This window comes from Falco punctatus, assembly GCF_963210335.1.
Source record: "Falco punctatus genome assembly, chromosome: 1".
NCBI lineage: Eukaryota > Metazoa > Chordata > Aves > Falconiformes > Falconidae > Falco > Falco punctatus.
The window spans coordinates 54,142,628-54,157,897 of record NC_137580.1 but is presented as its reverse complement, the minus strand read 5'-3'; the positions used below and the strand labels follow the sequence as shown (position 1 = coordinate 54,157,897).

The 15,270-nt window shown below is 38.9% G+C and overlaps 2 protein-coding genes across 7 annotated transcripts in view; both read right to left on the bottom strand.

The window, feature by feature from the left end:
* CC2D2A (coiled-coil and C2 domain containing 2A) overlaps positions 1 to 13,095 on the bottom strand; it is a 77,359-nt gene extending 64,264 nt beyond the window's left edge. For 2 of the 4 annotated variants that reach the window (XM_080378877.1, XM_080378880.1), the window contains exons 1-4: positions 4,486 to 13,095; positions 2,739 to 2,799; positions 1,924 to 2,004; positions 1,601 to 1,685 (exon numbers count right to left, since the gene is read on the bottom strand). In XM_080378877.1, coding sequence (XP_080235003.1) covers positions 1,601 to 1,685; positions 1,924 to 2,004; positions 2,739 to 2,777 — 205 coding nt within the window. In that variant the 5' untranslated portion in view covers positions 2,778 to 2,799; positions 4,486 to 13,095. Of the gene's footprint in view, positions 1 to 1,600; positions 1,686 to 1,923; positions 2,005 to 2,738; positions 2,800 to 4,376 lie in introns of all 4 variants that reach the window. The other 2 variants (XM_080378878.1, XM_080378879.1) reach the window with 2 other exon arrangements.
* A 100-nt stretch (positions 13,096 to 13,195) lies between these two features.
* Positions 13,196 to 15,270, bottom strand: part of C1QTNF7 (C1q and TNF related 7) — a 67,111-nt gene continuing 65,036 nt past the window's right edge. For all 3 annotated transcript variants that reach the window (XM_080378946.1, XM_080378945.1, XM_080378947.1), the window contains 2 exons: positions 14,935 to 15,180; positions 13,196 to 14,201 (listed from right to left, as the gene is read on the bottom strand). In XM_080378946.1, the coding sequence (XP_080235072.1) occupies positions 13,570 to 14,201; positions 14,935 to 15,172 (870 nt within the window). In that variant the 5' untranslated portion in view covers positions 15,173 to 15,180 and the 3' untranslated portion in view covers positions 13,196 to 13,569. The remainder of the gene's footprint in view (positions 14,202 to 14,934; positions 15,181 to 15,270) is intronic.

Sequence of the window (15,270 nt, the reverse complement as noted above, 5' to 3'; positions counted from 1 at the left end):
AAACAATAAACAAATACAGTGACAACCATAACAAACTAAAAAGGCCTAGGAACAGAGGCAACATAGTATCACAGACACTCAAGTAAAACCAAAATAAGATAGTAGAGGCAACAGCCTATGCAGAATTTTTCAATAGCACCTGGAAAATGGTGGCAATGTCATATTTTATTATTTTTTTAAACGATTACCACTTGGCAAGCCAATGATAAGCAGAAATTCATACACAGATCATCAGCCTAGCAAAGGCAGTGAAGAAAGCCACTTTTACCTTATAACTAGGCAACACAGTAGTGAATGTCAGTGTCAGCATGTTCAAAAGCTTAACATACAGAAAATGGAAATTTAGGTTACTTACAAATCTGTCTAATTGAATTAGAGGGCAGGGAGGGGGAATTGGAAGAAGTTTTGGATAGATGCATGAAGACTTCAGCTGAAGGTGAAATCTTTCTCAAAATTTAAGATGTAATATTAGAAGAAATAAATCAGAAAGATGAACTATACTGTAATTAAGTAAACCAATGATACAGTCTAGTCATAATATCACATGCAGTACTTTTCAGTTGATCATACAAAATTACCGGAATTAAATGGATTTCAGACACAGCCACAAAAACAAGTAACAGAGCAAAATACTTAACAAAACAAAAACAATTATGACATAAGGGAACTAACGGCTAGTTTTCTCCCCTGAGTACTGCTGTGTTGCTCTGTTTATTTGTGGAAAATGAGCTTCTGTAAAAGAAAATAACCGTCGCTAGAGGGTGTCTCGATTTCCCTATGGGATCGATCCTGAAAACTGCTTGGACTCCATCTGTCAACAGCACCGTAGCACAAGCTGGCACAGCAAGTCTCAGAAAACACTCAAAAGGAAAGTACACAGACCTCGAAAAAGCTGGAAACATCCCTAAATTGCAGATGTCTGTAACAAATACCATATTTTGCTAAAACGAGTTTAAGGACAATACATACATTTTATTTTGTTAAACCTTGATATTGGTGAAAAACTAAGCATGCTTATACTTCACTGGATTTTCATTTAATTGAGTTGTTAATACTCTGTTCTTTAATTAATGCTTTTATGTATCTTACGTAGGTAAACCCATAAAACCATGCAGTTAAGATTCCCAACATTAATGTTGTCCAAAGAATTTATCAGGAATATTGCAGAGATTCCACCCAAGACACTGAAGATTAGTTTTCGAGTACCAACATCCTCCATTCTTTCCAAGCCTGCGATTAGACATTCACTTCCAACAGCTTCCCACCACATCGCTCCCCTCTCTCCTAATCCGTGACCGAAGAGTACTGCACGTGACAAACAGCCCAGCAATAAAGCCATGCACGTCTACGTTAGCACCTTTAAAAAAACATGTATTTTATGTAAGCACATTTCATAATCTCCTCATATTTAAACACGAGAGGAGCACGCCTTTCCAGCGTGGCACGCTGAAGGCGAGAGGCAACGCTCAGCCCGAGCGACAGCGCCCGCCGCCGGCGCCCGCTTCCCGCCCGCCCCGCGAGCCCAAGGCCGTGTGCAGCGCGGCGCGAGCGCGCCCCGCCCCTGGCCCGGCCCCGCCCCGCCCGCGGCGGAGTCACTCACCGCGCGGCGCCCCAGGGGCAGCGGCCATGCTGGCGCGGCTCCTTTCCTCCGCCCGTGGCTCGGGGGGACCGGCAGCCTCCGGTAGCTGCAGGGGGACGGAAAAGGAGGGGGACGGTGCATGAGTGAGGGGAGCCGAGACAGGACAGGAGGCGAGCCCAGGCCCCGCCGCCGCCGGTGGGACGAGCGCGCCTGCGCGCCGGTGACGCTGGCAGCGCTGCGCATGCGCTGTGGCGGCCCGCCGGCAGCCGGCGGAAGGAGTGCGGGGCGGCCGCTGGGCCTGGCCGTCGGGGGGATGTGGGGGGCGGAACTCAGACGCCGTTCACCGTTTTCTGTCTCCTGTGCCTGCGAGCTGTCAGGGTCCTCCTCAGCATTTCCACCTGGGCAGGGTCCTCATCCAGGAACTCCTTTCACAGAGAGAGGAGAGAGGGAGCTGCGGGGTGGGGTAGAGGCAGGCCTTGACACCAGACCCACGGATGTAATCTCTGGTCTATCCAAACACGTAGTTTATCCAACTGTCTCTATATGTGTGTGTGTATTTATATATATATATATATATATATTAATGTCCCACTGATGCCGTTGGCATGCCCCAGTCCTGAAACTTAACTGAAGCTGGCAACCACTGCTATTAGCTAGATTAAAGCCTACTGACAGCTGGAGAGCATCTTGCCTTATCTTTGTAGTTTCTCCTCTTCATACCACAAAGAGGATTTGGTTGGGTTTTTTTTTACCTCCTTCAGACATGTTATTGACATAGCACCAGCACAGTTTAAACGTGATCACTTCAAAAGTATTTCTGCAGCTTAGAAAATAGGGTAACTTTCTGTTTTTGCAACTTACTCAAGACTAAATATATTTAGCCAATAATTTGAAGATAATGTAGTCAACATGAAATAGAACAAAATACACATTAAAGGTGCCTATTTCACAGCATATGGTATCTCGTATGTTGCAGTGTATTTGCATGGAAGTAATTATGCAAACCTGCATTAACTGGAATGGTACTGACCTAGGGTTAACAAGAGCTTACAAGACACTTACTTATTTCACTTTTTGCAGTTATATATGTAAAAGATTCCTTTTACTCCAGTGAAAAAGGATCATGCACCATTTTTGTCTCAGCTAATGGGACACTAACCTTCATGATTATCATCTGGGATTCTTCGCTGCGGCTCATCTGGTTGGTGGCTGACACCTAGCTGTCACAAGCAACAGAAATTACTGATGAGAGATACGCTTTAATATGTGCGTAATGATTGTGAGACACATTCCATGTAACCTTTGCACCCTGAACACGGAAATGACATACCATTTAACATACAGCCTTAGTACTTTAAAACCGTATCTTTTTCAGAATGGAATGATTCAAAAATATATGTATCCATTTATTTAATTATTCCATATAATAGTGAACAATGTGGGTCTCTACACACTGTATGAACACTCTTGTTACATTATTTTTTTTTTTAAATAAACAACCCACCTACAGTCCATAAAGCTAGCTGCTAGATTCAGATAATTAGACACATTCAATACCTTTTTCTGCTACTGTCAGTGTTGGGCTTGGTTGGCTTTTCAGCTTTACCAAACCTGGAAGCTACCAAATCACTTCAGCTTTGTTTACACTAGAAAGTTGCTGTATTTGATTATAAGCATTTAAGAATTTTTTAAATTTATACCTGTACAACTCATTTCATTGCTACTGTTGCTGCAGGTTCCTGTCCTGCTTTACCTTTAATCAACAAGACAGCGACCTCAGCTGTACTTGTTCCCAGCACAAAGCCTGCACCAGTGTAAAACCCCAGTGCCTACGCACTGAGTTAACATGAAATAACTTGTAATAGCACAATTTATTCTGGATTTCAAAATTCCCATAAAACAAATCATGGAAATAAAACATGGAGCCTTTTTCTGTACCTGGATAAATCTCTAGCAAGAGGGCCTTGTAGCAAGTAGGCAAGAAGGCCTACACAGGTCATCTGTTGCTGCCCCATCACTCCTTTGTACTGGGTGTGTACAGGCTCATGCATTTTTGCTTCAAAAAGTGCTTCCAGCCCAGGCTAGAATATGAAGAGTGATCGTCATATCCCTATTTACCTCTTAAAGAGATGCCTAAGAAAAAAGCAGCTGAGGGGGAGCAACATGGTTATCTCCTTCCTGAGGCTTAGCCCTTGGCAGCTACTGGCACCAGGGATTTTCAGGTTTCTAAATAACTCTCAACTAGCACAGGGAGCTGAACTCACCCTAAACAAGTAGTTTTCACAGACACAAACCACCTGTGCATTTGCCTCGGCACCGGTTCCCTCAGTACCAACTCCTTCGGTAAGTATCCTGCACCAGGGCGAAGGGTGATGTACCCAAAATTGGCAACATTTCCTTGCTACAGGCAAGGTTCATCAAATGCCCTCACCATAGCACAAAAAAAACACAGCACTGCAAGAAGCAGCAGCATTTTTACTGTGTGGCATATAAACCTCTTCTTCATATCAAGCTTTATGTATGAAATTTAAACAGTCTTTCCTAAAAGCACATGTAAATGGAGAACCCTGGCAACATAGCAGAAGGGCCTTAAAGCCACCTTCTTTAATAATTTTCTAGCATTTCTTGAAGTTAAGTATTATAGCAGACACTTTAAAATGTAATAAACAACTGGATGCAAGAACCATAAAGCTCTCCATTAGCTCAGAGACGGTTTCCAAAGCACTTAAAACTAACAACAGAAACGCAGCAAAGCTGCTCTCACTGCTCTTTAAAAAAGTAATTACATCAAAAGTACCTAGAAAATAATGTTGAGGATTTTGGATTCTTAAACCGGTCTCCTTCCGGAAAACACACAGAACACAGTGATATTAAGACAGCTCTAAAGGAAAATGTTTGTTTCCTACCTGGGTTTTCTTATGCAGCAGCTTTCAGAGTACAAACAAGAGCCAAGCACAATACTACCCCTAGCAACAAAGCCTCAGCTTTGCTTTTTAAAGAGAAAGAGTCAGATTCTCCTCCTTAGTCACTAAAACAGTTCCGGAAGACTTCTTTTTTGTAAACAGTTTCTTTTACAGTAGAAGGGAAAGTCATGAATAAAGTATGGGGAGGATGAAGCGATTGCAACTCCTGCAGGCAGCAATGCACTTCAGTTACTGCACTGACTTGGAAAACAAAAAAAAGTATTCATGGTATATTTTTTCAAGATCAAGGATGGTTATTTCACACTGAAAGAAAGGCAGTTACTCCTCCTACCTTTAAGTACCTAACTTTGCTAAATTATCTGACTTGATTCCTTTGTACTTTTTCTGAAAGTAGAGGAGAGGCACAGACTCTTCTTGTGATGTGTACAATTCAGAGCAGCAATTCCTGAATATCAGCCATTTGCAGAGAGCTCTGTTTCCTAAGTGGAGCTGTTAATCCTCTAATTCAGACTGTATGCCAACATTTCAGCAAGTAATTTTTTTTTTAAGATTAATTTCACCCTGAAAAAAATCCCTGGCATCAGTCATGTAGGGATAAAATCCTTGAAGAGAACAATTAGTAGCCAGTTGTTCTCCAGCTGCTTTCTCTGCTTTCCAATGCATTAAAGTACTCTTTACTTTACAGTAATAACCAAAATTTGGTAGAGTATTAACCAAAGCTGTATCAAGAGGACAAAGATGCGTTTTTGTTTACAGATGACCTTTAGAAAACAGCATAAGCCTCAGCATTCTTAGCATGTCATGTTGGGGAAAAATAATGGGAAACAGCAGAATTAAAAAAGGTATAAACTCTCAGCAGCTGTAGTTTGCAAACACAGGCTTTTTGCCACACCAGGATGAAAAGATATCTGACTGGGGGAAAGTGGATCCTGAAGCCACAGCAAAAAGAAAGAGAAATCATAACTTTATAAAGTTATCAGTATACTTTCATACTTCTGTAGCTGAAGAAAGAAGAACATGAAGGCTTCGTTAGGTTGTTCTAGAGCCTGATTAAAGGGAAATACTTCAGCCCTGGTGAGAGAAGCAGAGGAGGGATGTGTTATCTGCTTGTTAAATGCTCGCAACCAGCTTATGTAGATATTAGGAATGGCAGAAATGTCAGTGCTATCAGATGGGTTGTAGAACTGTGGATTGTCTTGTATACAATTCTTAATTTTTAGAGATATAAAGCAATTTCTAGTTTTCCTGTCAAATCCAGAGAGGGGTATTTTCTGCTGCAATGAATTGTTAAAAAAGTAATTTCTTATGTTAACATGTGTATTAGTAACTTCAGTATGACCAGAATAAACAATACTGCTGACGCTAAATGAAGTTGTTATTAGACCTATTTATAATTGTCTTTATATAATCAGTCCCTATAACATCTGAAGGTCTGTTACTGCAAAGTTTTAGTAGCTGGAATCACATGAAAGAAGATGGCTAAACTGATTCTGATACTATTGTAAGAAGGAGACCATGGGAAGAAGTAAACAGTCATAGTAGATAAAAAGATTTGTGCGATGCATTTTTAATTGCTAAAAGAGGAGCAATCACAGCTAGAAGACACCTGACATGACAGCAGCTTTCAAGAATGCAGAAGAAATGTAATCAGAAGAGAGGTTTCGTAGGGTACAGTACACAATCTGTTATCTGCTAAGTCTCACTGTAGGTAGAGGACTGTGGAAATGATCCAGTGAGCAAATCTTCATACAAAGTTTTGGCAAGGACTCAGGTTCAGCATCTTGTTTTGCTGATAAGTCTGTGTCCCATCAATTTATTCCAGTCTCAGAAACAGTTGTCCAAACAGATTAAATGATGGACAAATATGAACAGCATTATGTAAGGAACATTGTTATAATAACCTAAAGGAGCAGTGGGGGAACTTTGCTTAACAGGATGGAAAGCTGCTTAAAAATACATGACAGTACAATGACTCTGCTCACAGGAGACATACAAAATTCAAACCACATATGTTTCCTGGGGCGGAGAACAACTCACTTATCTCAGTCAGTTTATAAAAACAAAGGCAAGCCCAATGTCATGGATTACACAGGACAGCAGATTTAGTGCTCCATGTAAGATGATGTGAGCCGCTTTACACTGTCACGATTAGACATAAACTATTGTTTTGTCAAGGATGGCCAAGGATGGCTTTTAGCATGGGCAGGCTAGATGGCAGCTTGTAGTGACCATGGTGCAAGCTGCCCTGGGAGTGGGCAGGCTGAGGGATCACAGACCCCAAGTTCAGCACTAAAACAGTTTTGAGGCTTTGAGGGTAAAGTAAGGTTTGAATTGCCATATATGTCTCATTTTACCTGCCTGGAATCAAAGGCAAAACTTGTAAAAACAAATGAAACTGGAAGCAAAACTGCAAATCTTACAAGCCATCTGCAACAGATGGCTTACAGAATAAGAATATGTGTTGCTGTGTTCTTAGAAGAGGAATTTCAAGTACTCTGTGCAACTCTATAGTGATCCCAGTTTCAGGGAAGCTGCAAGCAAGGAAGAACAACAACCTCTGCTCATCTTGGTTATTTAAAACTGATCACACCTTACTCCAACAGGACAGAAATCACAATAAAAATTCCTGAAATTTGTCACGCCCAGTTTAGAAATCCATGTTCATGTACCAGAACATCTGACAGAGTGTGGGTGAACGCAGATGATATGTGGAAGGGACATCAGCATCAGTGGTAGGCAAGTTTTAAGATGATTAAAGAGATTGTTCTTTAACTAAAAATTTAAAATCCTTTCCACTGTCTTCTGAAGCTGAGGATAACATTTTGTTGAAAGTAGAGAAATAAAAGGGACTGCTCATACATTTCCTGCATAAAATTCACTCATTTCTAGAAATCCCAAGTGCGTCTTGCTAAAAATTCACTTTAGAGCCTGCTGAGAATCATAGTTCATTTATGGTTTTCAAGAACTGATTATTTTTTATCCCTTTGTTCACATCATGTAAACAAGGCTATTCCTTCACAGAGATGGTTTTACAAATATTGCATTATGTTTTGTGTTGTGTTTAGGATTTTGACAGGTGCTTGAAAGTTGAAAAGAAACAAATTTATAATTGTTTTTTGGTATAGGTAGAAACACTCCAGGATACATTTAGATTTTCTATACTTAAAATTAAGCATCCTTGACAAGCTCAGTATTTTATATAGGCTTAAGTGTGTTGAATTTGGAGGCATTAGGGGATTATCTAGCCCACCTTAATATACTGTAAAATAGCCAAGTTACTGTAGTTGAAGTTGTCCCAGGAGGAACTTGAGCAATACTTTATGAAAGGTCTGACAAGAGGTCACTTCCATCATTATAAGGGTACTTCTCTGTTGTCATCAATCCACATCTTCTCTCTAATTGTGAGATATATAAATTGCCAAATTAAACTATGCCAATTTTTCCACTTAGCGGATTGTTCTCTAAGAGCAGACATCTTATTTTTTCATCATTCCAAAGTTAAAGACTAACCTAAGTTAATCATGTAGATACAGGTAATGTGAAGAGACAGGTTCGCCCTGGTTCCTCCTTTGTTAAAGTAGGTGTCCAATACAGTGTCATCCAAACTGAGATTTAACCCATCTATTTCTTTGCACTGATGACAGGAGAGCCAGCAACTAATTTAGCCTAGGCAATGATCTTTGAGCTTTTAGAGATTAAAGTCAGGTAAGATAAATTGTATGCTAATACTTGCTGCTGCAGGAAAAATCTGCCTAGAGGAAAAAGATCTCCTTACACCTCTTCCAGCAGGTAGCTGCTGGATCATACCAAAATAAATATAATCAGAAATTAGGGATCTAAGCCAAATGCCAAATAATCCAAGACACCTTTTTCTTTGTATATATTTACTATTAAAAATATATGCATAATATGTCTAATTAATTTTTCTTTTGCTTTAGATAGTAACTTTCATGAATGGATCTGAGGTGTACAGCTAGGACAAAACCAAGTATCAGAGACCAATAGTTTCGTGAGAGTACCTGGAAATGTCTTGATGTTGATGTGAGGAAGAATCATGCCTCTGAAATTCAGAAATACTGACATAACCTCAGTTGGGAGTGTTGACTGGAGGAGTTACAAGGAAGTGAATATAGGCTCTGAATGCTCTCTGAGCTGAAGTCTAAATGGTTGATACTGAAAGGAATAAATTGCTTCTTGAAAGCAATGTATTACTCATTGAGAAAGGCTGTGGTGTATTGCTTTCTCAGCTCTATTTTTTCCTATTTACTCTCATGTATTGTTTCTTGGATGGGATTCATCACTTTCTGACAAATATAAAGTAAGCTGCATTTCCACATAAAACTGAAGTTCCTACTGACCAAATTGTCTAGTACAGCATCAGTATAGTTATCCTGAGTGTGAATTACCTGCCAATGGATAAATTAAACCAATTAGTGAAAAGTAAATTATTCAGTAAATGTCTTAGTGAATGAATATGGACTGAACCTAGTGCATGACCTGTGGAAGGTAAATAAAAATAAAGTATTATACAAACTGCACCGACTAATGAAACACACTTGGTAGGGAATGAAATAAGCTACTTGTCAGTTTTATATATTTTTGCCCATCCCAAAAGTACATAAATGGTGTTAGGTAGATTCAAAAATATTTGAAGAATGTAGATGATGTTCTCAGTACTGATATCCATTAGTAAATATTTCCTCTATGTTGTCTGAGCATTGTAAAAAAATCTTTAGGACCTATTGCTCCTGAAAAAATTGTGTAATAGCCTAAACTTTATGGACATTAATACCAGTAGTGAAGAAAGTGAAGGTATTTATTCAAAGTAACGTACTCATATCAGTTTGAAGATGGAGTTTAATGTAATTAGGTATCTGGTCAAAAATGTTCATCAATGGAACATGTGACTGACTTCTTCCTTGATGTCACTCTACCAAGTATAAAGTCTGAGAGTAAAAGATTGTGGGGAGCTATTTCAAATAACTTTATTTTTACTTATGTGTATTTACATGCGTATATTTCAAGTAAATATATATATGTTTTAGTTATGAAACTGAGGAACAGTAATCTTAATATTGTTGGAAGGTTTCCCAGTGGTCTCAGGTTTGTATGAGTTCTTACAACCTTGATCGGGAAGCCCAAGAGTTGGTGCTGCAGAAAAGACATACTTCCTCCTGAGAGTTTCTCCTAGTGATACTAATTTCTGCTGACTGTAAGCAAAGTCTAGATGACTGACTTGGTCTGGATGTCTGATTTTATATGGCACTATGGCATGTATAGGATGACATATATATTGTGTAGAAATCTTTGATTCATTTTAGATTTGATCCCAAAGAGATTTTGCTCTTTGTTATCCTACAATTTATTGAAACCAAACCAGACCTCCCCACCTACTGGTGTAAATACTGGGAAGACTTCAACCCAAGATATTTTCCATATAAATTCAAATTTAGACAGAGGAGTACCCCTAATGAAATATCATGTCATCAGAGCTGATCTATTTTCAAGTAAAATAATAGCAATAGCAATGATTTACTTTAGGGTAATGTCTTGAGATCCTGAGTGAGTGCAGGGACACATACTACTTATATACATATGTTGTCCATATATATATATATGTAAGTAAAAAGATTCTTCTTGCCAAAACTGGTAGGAATAACTCAACATAATTACATATTTTTAACAGTTCATGCCAAAATACTAAACTGTTCAAATAACTACAGAATCCAAGTGGGAAAACTTAGGGAAGCTAAAATGACTTTTCTATGATTGTACAAACATAAATTTAAAATTATTAAGTAAAGGGAAGCAATAACTCTTGGTTTACTTATTCCTGTGATGTCATTTTCAACATAGGTGTGGTTAAAATATCTTTTTTATATTCCATTCATTTTTACAAGATTATTACATGGAAGTTGTTTGCTTTTGGTTAGGATTGCAACCAGGAATATTTCAGTATAAAGCCCTATTTTTTTCCCTATTCAATTGTAAAAAAAATAGTTTTGTCTGAAAATTTCCAGATTTATTATAAATACCAAATATGTTTCTGTAGCGCCTGAAGAAAATTGATCATACTCTTAAGTTTGGCTTTATAGATTTTCTAATTCTAATAAAAGTTGACCTGTTATTCCTAACATAAATTTTCTGTTGATTCCAATGTTGTAAACCTACTTACACTTTTTTTTTTTTTTAAATAAACATGTAATTAAACTTTTCTATTATTTACTTTTGCTGCATAATACATATTATAGGTCCAATCCTGCATTTGTTGAATCATGTTTCCTGGAAGTAACAGGCCTGATATGATTGTCTCTTCTGTCCTGTGGAATTTCAGCGCATACAGCGCTGAGAATGCCAACAGTCTTTCTGCCTTGTATAGGCACTGATGGCAGTGAAACAGTGGCATCAATCATGGTTGAGAATTATGATTTTGCTTCATTTTGCACTCATATTGTGCTTAAGTTGCGGCTTTATAAGTGATTGTACAGCACAGTGATAAACTGAATCTGTAAGTGTTCTCTTCCATATTTTTCACAGGAAGCAGCACTTGTATAACATTAAAAAATTAGATGTCTACTTAGAAAAATAATCCACTTTTGTCTTCTGCCACACATCTCTCACTGTCAAGTAAAACAAGGCTTGTATAGGCATTGACAGTTTGATTTGTGGACAGGACTTTGCACCTGTTCGCTGCACAAAGCAGTGATCATACTCAAAGTCATGCACATTAATGCATGGGGAGATAAGAGCACAGATACAGGGTGCATAGACTAATATTTCATACATAACTGTAGTGGTAATTTTGCAATCATGGCTGAATTTTTGTGTAATTTTATTTGGTTGTGATTTTCTTAATTAAGTCAAATACACAGAAAAAACCCAGAAATTTCTCTCCGCCTTGGTCATAAATAAATTGGGATCAGGAGTTGTGTAGCTGTCCTCGTTTCAGCTGGGATGGACTTTAATTATCTTCTCAGGAGCTAGTGCGGTGCTGTGTTTTGGCTTTGGTGTAGAGACTTTTCAGTTCCTCAGGCCTTGCTAGTGAAAAGGCTGGAGGGCACAAGGAGCTGGGAGGGGACACAGCCAGGACAGCTGACCTGAACTAGCCAAGGGGATATTCCATACCATGGGACGGCATGCACGGTATATATAGCTGGGGTCTGGCTGGGGTGGGCAGGTCATTGCTCGGGGGCTGGCTGGGCACCGGTCAGCGCATGGTGAGCAGTTGTGTTGTGCACCACGTGTTCCTTTCCTCCTTTCCCTCCCCTCTGGATGTTATTCTTTCCCTTCCCCTTTTCGTTATAACTGGTATTGTCATCATTGTTAGTGGTCTTTCATTTTCATTCTCTTTCAATTATTAAATTGTTCTTGTCTCAACCCTTGAGTTTTATGTTCCTTTCCAACTCTCCTCCCCATCCCTCTGGGTGAGGGGGGAGTGAGTGAGTGGCTGCGTGGGGCTTAATTACCAGCCGGGGTTAAACCATGATATCAACACAGACCACTTCAATGCATCTGAAAATGTCTGAATAACTGTTAGAAATAGCAGGTTTCTGTAAATCTGGGATGAATAAAATAATACTGAAAATTCTTGAAAAGTAAGAGCACCCCATTAAAGAATGCCAGTCTTGACTTAAAGCTGTTGAACGCTGGAGAACTCGTGATGTTCCTAGGTACTTTTACAATGATTGATTACTGGCAAAATGGGTTCCCCATTTGCAGTGGGAATCGATAGTTTCTCACTGGTGGATCTTCCTGTGCTCCTCCTATCTGATAGAAGGAAGTGCCAGCTACTACCAGAAATTTTATCTCCAGATGGGTACTTGCAAACTGCAATCAAATCACCTCTTAACCTCATTGACAAGAAAAATAAATTGACCTTGTTAGATCTTTTGTGTAAACCACATGGATAGAATTACAACCATATTTTTTTCCAATGTTTGAGTAAGTTTTTAAAACACTGACAGAAGTAGCAGCTTTGTAACTACTCTTTACTCCTACTTGTAATTCCATTTATCATACGTCCAAAGGGCTACAGCAGCAGCCTACTCTGATGACTCGTATTTAGCTGATTATCCATGAGGTCCTGTGTACCTTTTCCAAGTTCACTGATTTCCCGAACTCAGTTTTTCACCTTGTGTGTGAGATCTAAGTTTATTTCATTGCATTTGGCCATACTCTAATATACGTAAATCTGCTTTAATGATGTGACTCAGTTTGTTCCATATGAATTATTCTTATTACTGTAACATTACTGTTTTTTGGCATCCATATTTTTCTTCAGCAAAAAGGTTTTCTTCTTCCACATTTCTCTTAAAGATACTGAACAGCATTGAAAGAACAGCAGATCCTCTTGGAATTACACGGAAAATACCCATGTTGAATACTGATTGTCTCCAAGTTTTTCCATCCCCTAGTTTTTAATGACTTTAAATGTTTAATACTTTGTTCTGTTTTTTTATGACTGTCATTGGGCAGTCCTCAGCTAGTACAAATCTTCATGTATTTATGAGGAGGATAGTTAATTATGAATATCATTTGTTGGTGTAAATATTAGAAGGGACTGTCCTTGTGATCTGTTCAGCTGCACCCTGAAGCAGGCATTCCTATTTTATTCCTCTCCTTTTTTAAAATCAATGTTTTCTCTGGTTCTATTGTATTTCCTGTCTTAAAATGACCAAAGATTATATTGCCATCAATTGTTCGATTTTACTTTAATGTCATATACAAAATAACCATTCTACATTGCAACTTAATATATTTTATATAAAATCCAATGTACAGTATCTTAGATTTGTTTAAATAGTATTATAAACATAACTTTCAGGAGGAGTCAGTCCTGGAGTGATGCAATCTTTTGTTAATTACAGTTCCTTTTGATATCCCTGCTGTTTAGTAAAAAAATCCAGCGTAGATTCTAGAAAGATCCTTATGAACTCAGATTTTGTTCCTGTGAAAGCAAAAATAAACTCTTGATTATTTTTTTTCCCCCACTTTGTGTCCCCCCCACAGCTAGGTAAGATCCTGTGCTGGGGTGTCCAGTTTGAATGTCCTTTGACATCATCTGCTTCAGAGCTCATCTTCATCTGATAAAGCATCAAGGTAATCTGTATCAACATATAAAAGAAATCCAGAAAACAAACTGTCTGCCCATGTTGGATCAGAAAAGAGACCATTTTGGTCAGTGTAGAAGATCTCAAGCCATACTTCATCTTCTGGCTGAAGGTAGATCACTGTGGATCCAGAAGCTACATCGTGGTTGCCTGTGTTTGCGTCAAATGTCTTTATCCGGTACTTTCCATTGTGAACCAGCCCAATCGCGAGATGCTTGTTTGCTAAGGTGATATCATAGGAAAAATAATAAATCCCTGGGATGGCACAAATAAACTTCCCTGTGGAAGGGTTGTAATGCTCCCCCTCATTGAAGAGAACTTTATTGAATACAATTGGTAATCTTTCTTCTGGGTAGCTTGTGGTGATGCCAACAGAAAAGGCAGATTTCAGCACTATCTTTCCACACTTACAGACCCCTGGTGCACCTGGCTCTCCTCGGTCTCCTTTATCTCCCTTAGGTCCAGGTGGTCCAGCTGGACCTACTTCACCTTTGGCACCAGTCAATCCTCCAGGTCCTTTTTTACCAGACTGACCTTGGTCTCCTTTTTCTCCAGCTGGTCCTAATGGCCCAGTCTTTCCTCTTAAACCTTCAAAAACATTTTAAGTTAGTTAATTGTTGAACATATTATCTCAGTAAATGATTGTGTGACCTATTGTGTGTGCCTGAGCAAATAAGAAAAACGGGTCAGAATTCCAAAACACTCCAAAAATACTTCCAAAATCTTATAGTAAGTTTGTGAAAGGAATAGCAGGTTGGAACAGAGGACTAGGCTTCACAGCCTAGGCCTCCTTTGTTTCTATATTCCTACTTTTCTTCATTTGTTTTGATAACACATTGAAGAATTTTATATGTAATCAGTCAATTGCTGACGGAACTAGGGGCACTGCGGATGGGAAGGACGGCAGAGTGGCTGCCTATATAATGATACTTGTGCACTAAATATCTCCTACTATTTGAGCACTTCTAGTGTGCGCCTAATACCTGCTAATCATTTAATCCTGGCTAATGGCACAAAAGAGACTTTTTGTTTGACACCACACTAGCTTCATTTTCCCAGACTTTTTCTTAGCATCTATGTGCAGGTAGGCTACGCATTTACATTTATTTACACAGATTTCAGTATATGCATATTAGACATATCTAAAATATATCTGCATATTTTTTTTCTCTCACTATATATACATGCATCACACAAACCCACACAGGCACATACACACATTCATCATATATATGTGTGTATATATACATATGTATAACAGTGATGAAAAAAGGTTTTACTTTGTTGTACTACTGTGTTAGATTACACAAATGTTCAGTACCTGCACTCCCTTTTTCACCTTTTTCTCCCTTCCTGCCATCTCTACCATCTCTTCCTGGAAGACCAATGCGTCCATGTGGCCCCGGGGATCCACTGGCTCCAGGGGGACCCACAGGGCCTGGCAAACCAGGGATGCTACAGATGTATCTGGTGTAGTAATTTTCTCCTTTGAACTGGCTTTGAACAGGTTGTTCGCTTGTGTAGATGGCAAAACTTGTAATGTAAAGCAACACAAACATCCTTGGATCTGAAAAAAATGCATACAAATAAGATTATTTATGCATATCATAGCATTCAAGTCACATGCAGATGGCTGTGACTATGCTAATAAGTGTGA